This window comes from Nicotiana tabacum, chromosome 6, assembly GCF_000715075.1.
Source record: "Nicotiana tabacum cultivar K326 chromosome 6, ASM71507v2, whole genome shotgun sequence".
Lineage (NCBI taxonomy): Eukaryota > Viridiplantae > Streptophyta > Magnoliopsida > Solanales > Solanaceae > Nicotiana > Nicotiana tabacum.
Window position 1 is genome coordinate 201,455,409 of NC_134085.1, and position 4,851 is coordinate 201,460,259.

Consider the following 4,851-nt stretch of genomic DNA (forward strand, 5'->3'; position numbering starts at 1 on the left):
ACAAATTAAATCGTAAACATAAATCTATTGGTAGTTTAGAGAGAACAATTAAGAAGTGAGCAGTATATATGTCATGCATGCAGTGGCATTATAATAATCAACTTACGTCGCCGTCAGGATAAATCTATAATCTCCAGCTAGCCAGGCACTATCTTTGTCAATATGGTAGCTGTAATCATGAGGATTAAAAAAGACCAAAAATGGCTGCTTCTTCCTCAAGTATTGCACATTGGAAACAACGAAAAAATTAACTTAACGCCATTAAATAGGCAGCTTCTTTGCATTCGTACTTTCTTCTAAATTTGGCTCACAAATTAAAGCTAATTTGCATTAATGGAGGAAATTAATAACCTTCCACCAGGGTTCAGATTCCATCCCACTGATGAAGAACTCATCACTTGTTATCTCAGTAAAAAGGTTTCTGATTTCAGATTCACAGCTACAGCGTTTTCTGATGTTGATCTCAATAATTGTGAGCCTTGGGACCTCCCAGGTACATAGCTTAATTTATAATCTTTTGGTTCATATGCTCTACTTTTGCACGCTTCTCTCTAACTTCCTCTTCAACCCAATCTTCATGTTCTTTTTTTCCTTATCGTTCTAATTTTTGCTCTTTGATCAGATTGTGTTCCGAAATAAATCATTGGAAACTGAGTTGTGATCGATCTTTGAAGTATCTCTAAAGTCACCTTCTTTAATTAAACTTTTTCCATCAGAAAACATGTTCTTGCACTTAATAATTCCCACAGACAGAAAACTGACTTATGGAATGAAGTGGTGGAGCCAGAATTTTTATTAGTGAGTCAAAATAAATTTACCAAGAAGTTAAAGGGGTGTCAATATATAGTCTATATATATATATATTTTAAAATTACCTAACTACAGAGATGTCGGTGCCACTGATCATGAAACGCAACATAAGTCGCGAGTAGGAGTGAACCATTTTGCCACCCCGTCGCGAGAGTCTAACTCGACTCATAACTCAGCATTCATGCAGTGCGATTTATAAGTATTAACAAATAAGAAACGCCGTCATAAGTCGCATTCTTAAAATGCACTTTATAGGCCATATTTAGAGGTGGCAAACGGGCGGGTCGGATCGGATATGGGCGGACCGAGAATGAGTAATGCATAGAACGGATAAATTATCCGATCCGACCCATATTTAATATGGATAAAAAAGAGTTAACCGGTGGATAATATGAATATCAATATTATCCATGACTTCTTGAATATTATTACATTTGGGAGAATTCTTAGTCTCCTAAACTTGAAGAACCCCGATTCCAGGCTTTATGAATGTAAAAGTAAACTTATTAATTATTCATTTTCTAAGTGGATAATCTGGCTCTTTATCCATCGTTGACCCGTTTTATACAGTTCATCATCCGACCCATTTTTTAATGGATAATATAGATGAATAACTATTTTCTTTTAACCATTTTGCCACCACTAATCACATTATGAAACACGATTTCCGCGTCCCATAATTTTTACATCAAATGCGATTTAACTTGAATGTGAAAATCCTTATAATCCAACATAATCTTATAAATCTTTTTGAAAGTCATCGTATTATTGTATAATCCACCATTTATAATTACAGTTCTAGCATGTGTTATTTATTCCAAATTTCCCCCTTAAATTTCACGAAAATCAACAACGATCTGTATTGATTCGTGTGGATTCTCAAAAAATACAATAATTTTAGAAGATCCAATATGCACGCCCACAATTTTTTGGAAGAATTCGAATAACATAGACAAAAAGTACTCAACAGCGGCGGTTCGATATTATTAGGGGGCTTAAAGCCAAATTTTCATAAGGGGCCTTTAATATTTTCCCTAAAGAATAAAAATTCATATATATTATTTATTTGAAATCTAATTCTAGCTTTTTGAGATGCAAAATTTTAAATAATTATTTTATAATCAATTTCTTCTAATAATTCCTTTTCAATTGAAAATTATAGCTAATCCATCCAATCTCTCTTGCGCCATGGTTGATCCTGAGTAAGATTTTATTAATTTTAATTTTAAAAAACTTCTTTCAAATTTGTAGTTTGTGATCGAGGGCGGCAGAAGCTACCGTTACAGGAACTGTTATCATTATTCTATAAGCAATAGAAATATTTAAAAAATAATCAAGTCTTTTTATCTGATTGAGTATATCGACTAGAGTACTAACAACTCACTTTTTTGGGATTGTATAATGATATAACTTTTTTTTCTTAAGTTTTGAATAACCGAATTCATACTTTCTATTTGACATATTTAATTTTTGATAAATACTAAAAGGATAATATATGCATACGTATTGAAATATCAAGAAAAATAAATGTTAGATGAAAACTAATACTAAAAAGTTGGAATAGAAAAACCTGATTGATTAACTTGATGTGAAAATAAATAGATGAACCTGATTTATTAACTTGGCATAAAAATAAATATTTGTTCTTTCAATATACTTCTTGTTGGTTATAGCTTGATAGACGAAAAATGAAAAACAAAGAAAAAATATAATAATAGTAAGATTTGGTGAGAACCGAGAAAGATTAAAAAAGAAAATTGAATATTGTGGAAATCAAGGAAGGAAGTGGAAAGTTTAGATAATATTTAATGAGAAATTAAAAAAAAAAAAAGAATAATCACTTGATTTCTTTCATAAATTTTGTATTTACACGTTAGGGGCCCATTTTGTATTTTGTATAGCAGCTGTATAGATATTTAACGAAATAAAAACTCACATTGTACACTACAGGGAAAGCCTCAATGGGAGAAGAAGAATGGTACTTTTTTAGCCTTAGAGATCGGAAATATCCAACTGGATTTCGCACAAACCGAGCAACAGAAGCAGGTTACTGGAAAACAACAGGCAAAGACAAGGAGATTTTTCAGGGAGGAGTGGTTATTGGCATGAAAAAAACTTTGGTTTTCTATAGAGGAAGAGCCCCTAAGGGTGAAAAAACCAACTGGATTATGCATGAATATAGACTAGAAACAAATCTTGCCTTCAAACCTTCAAAGGTATTTCGGAAAATAATGCTATATTGAGTTTAAGTTCTATGCATGCGATGAATATATAAAAGAGAATTAATTACTCAATCATGTTACTTATAATGTATTTTACTAGCCAGTAAGTTTTTATGATGATCAACATTATATTAATTGGTAATCTTTTAGAAAATAATAAATCTAACTTGTTATAGCATATTTTATATTGATAGTGACACTGTCCATGTATATACCTTATAAACTAAATCCAATCACCCCCTTTGTTTCATTTGTAATTGTATTTAACCGCACACGTAGTTTAAGAATGAACTATATATTTTTTGAACTCGTAATTTTAAACATATCATGATGTTCTTATGACTATACAGTCAAACATCTCTATAACAACCTCATTTGTTCCGAATTTCTTTGGTTGTTATAGCGAGATGTTGTTGTATAGAACATATATTATAATATATCATGAAAATTAGTTCTATAAAAAGCTTGACTTTTATAGTGAATGACTGTTATATAGCGATGTTGTTATAGAGAGGTCTGACTGTATATATAAAAGCTTGCATTAGAGATAAAATGAGAAGTTTAACGTTAAATTATTTTTAAATAAAAAAAGGTACAATTATTTCTATAAAAAAAAATTGAAAGAAAAAAAAATAGTACAGTCAAACCTCTTTATAATAACCTCATTTGTTACGAATGTTTTTGGTTGTTATAGCGAAATGCTATTATATAGAACATATATTATAATATATCATGAAAATTGGTTCCATAAAAAGCTTGGCTTTTATAGTAAATGATTGTTATATAGTAATGTTGTTATTTAGAGGTCTGATGGTATGTGCAACACAAAATGAAACAAAGGAGTATAATGAATAAGTTCCATTGGAGAGAAAACATAATTTATGACATAGAGGTATGATCACGTTTTCTTGGAATTGCTTGTATAGACATTAATTTATTTCTTGTACATATTTTTGTTTTCAGGAGGAATGGGTAGTTTGTAGGGTTTTCCAGAAGAGATCAACAATGAAGAAAGCACAGCCAACATCATCATCCCAACAATCCCTAGAGTCTCCTAATTGTGACACTAATTGCACAATAGCAAAGGAGATAATTGGGGATTTTGAATTACCAAATTTGATTAGCATTGATACTCCATCAAATTATGGGATTAACAAAATTTCTTTACACAATTACAACAATGAGAACATGAACATGAATTTTTCTGCAGCAACAAGATCAGAAGGAGCAAGCAACATTAATGTTCCATTTCTGCCTAATTGGTCTAATCTTTCATCATCAGTAAATTCTCTCTTTGAAAATGATTTTACTTTAAATCATTCAGTCCAACAGCAACAGGCACAGGACCAGTCATATTGGACTATAATATTTGGTGAGGATTGAGGACAGATCTATTTTATTTAGTCTCAGAATGTCAGAAAATAACTACAATCTTGTAAAGAAGGGTCAGTTGGAACCAACCAAAGGCTCCTTTATTATTTGTTAAAATTTATAATATTTTTTAGGTATTACTAGTATATATTACTGTATGTCCTGATGACCATTGGGTAAATAAATCAAGAAATAGTAGATTTATGTTAGATTATTATTGTAGTCAGCGTACTTGTGAAAATCCGTAGTCTGTTTTTCTTGGTCCTATTCACATTCAAGTATCCACCTTTGCATTTGTAAACACAAATTATAACTTGCTAGTCAAGCATAGTGGATTTAGAATTTTTAGTAAATGGGTACGCTACAAAAAAAGGAGAAAAAAAAGTATTGAATGGGGATTGATCCCTCTTCATCTTGGTAAATAACTCAACTTTCAACCAAGTACACT

General features: G+C 31.0%; 1 protein-coding gene across 1 annotated transcript; it reads left to right on the plus strand.

The window, feature by feature from the left end:
- Positions 1–209: 209 nt before the first annotated feature.
- On the plus strand, positions 210–4,612 carry LOC107810473 (NAC domain-containing protein 87-like). Its single transcript, XM_016635262.2, has 3 exons — positions 210–493; positions 2,761–3,026; positions 3,996–4,612. The coding sequence occupies exons 1-3, from the start codon at positions 334–336 to the stop codon at positions 4,413–4,415; spliced, it is 846 nt and encodes a 281-aa protein (XP_016490748.1). The 5' UTR covers positions 210–333; the 3' UTR covers positions 4,416–4,612.
- The last annotated feature ends 239 nt before the right edge of the window (positions 4,613–4,851 follow it).

What these genes read in the sequence shown, in the direction of transcription:
- LOC107810473 (XM_016635262.2), top strand. Translation starts at nt 334, where the DNA reads ATGGAGGAAATTAATAACCTTCCACCAGGGTTCAGATTCCATCCCACT. An exon ending in TGAGCCTTGGGACCTCCCAG is followed by an intron (nt 494 to 2,760) that starts GTACATAGCTTA and finishes TGTACACTACAG; the next exon opens with GGAAAGCCTCAATGGGAGAA. An exon ending in TTGCCTTCAAACCTTCAAAG is followed by an intron (nt 3,027 to 3,995) that starts GTATTTCGGAAA and finishes TTTTGTTTTCAG; the next exon opens with GAGGAATGGGTAGTTTGTAG.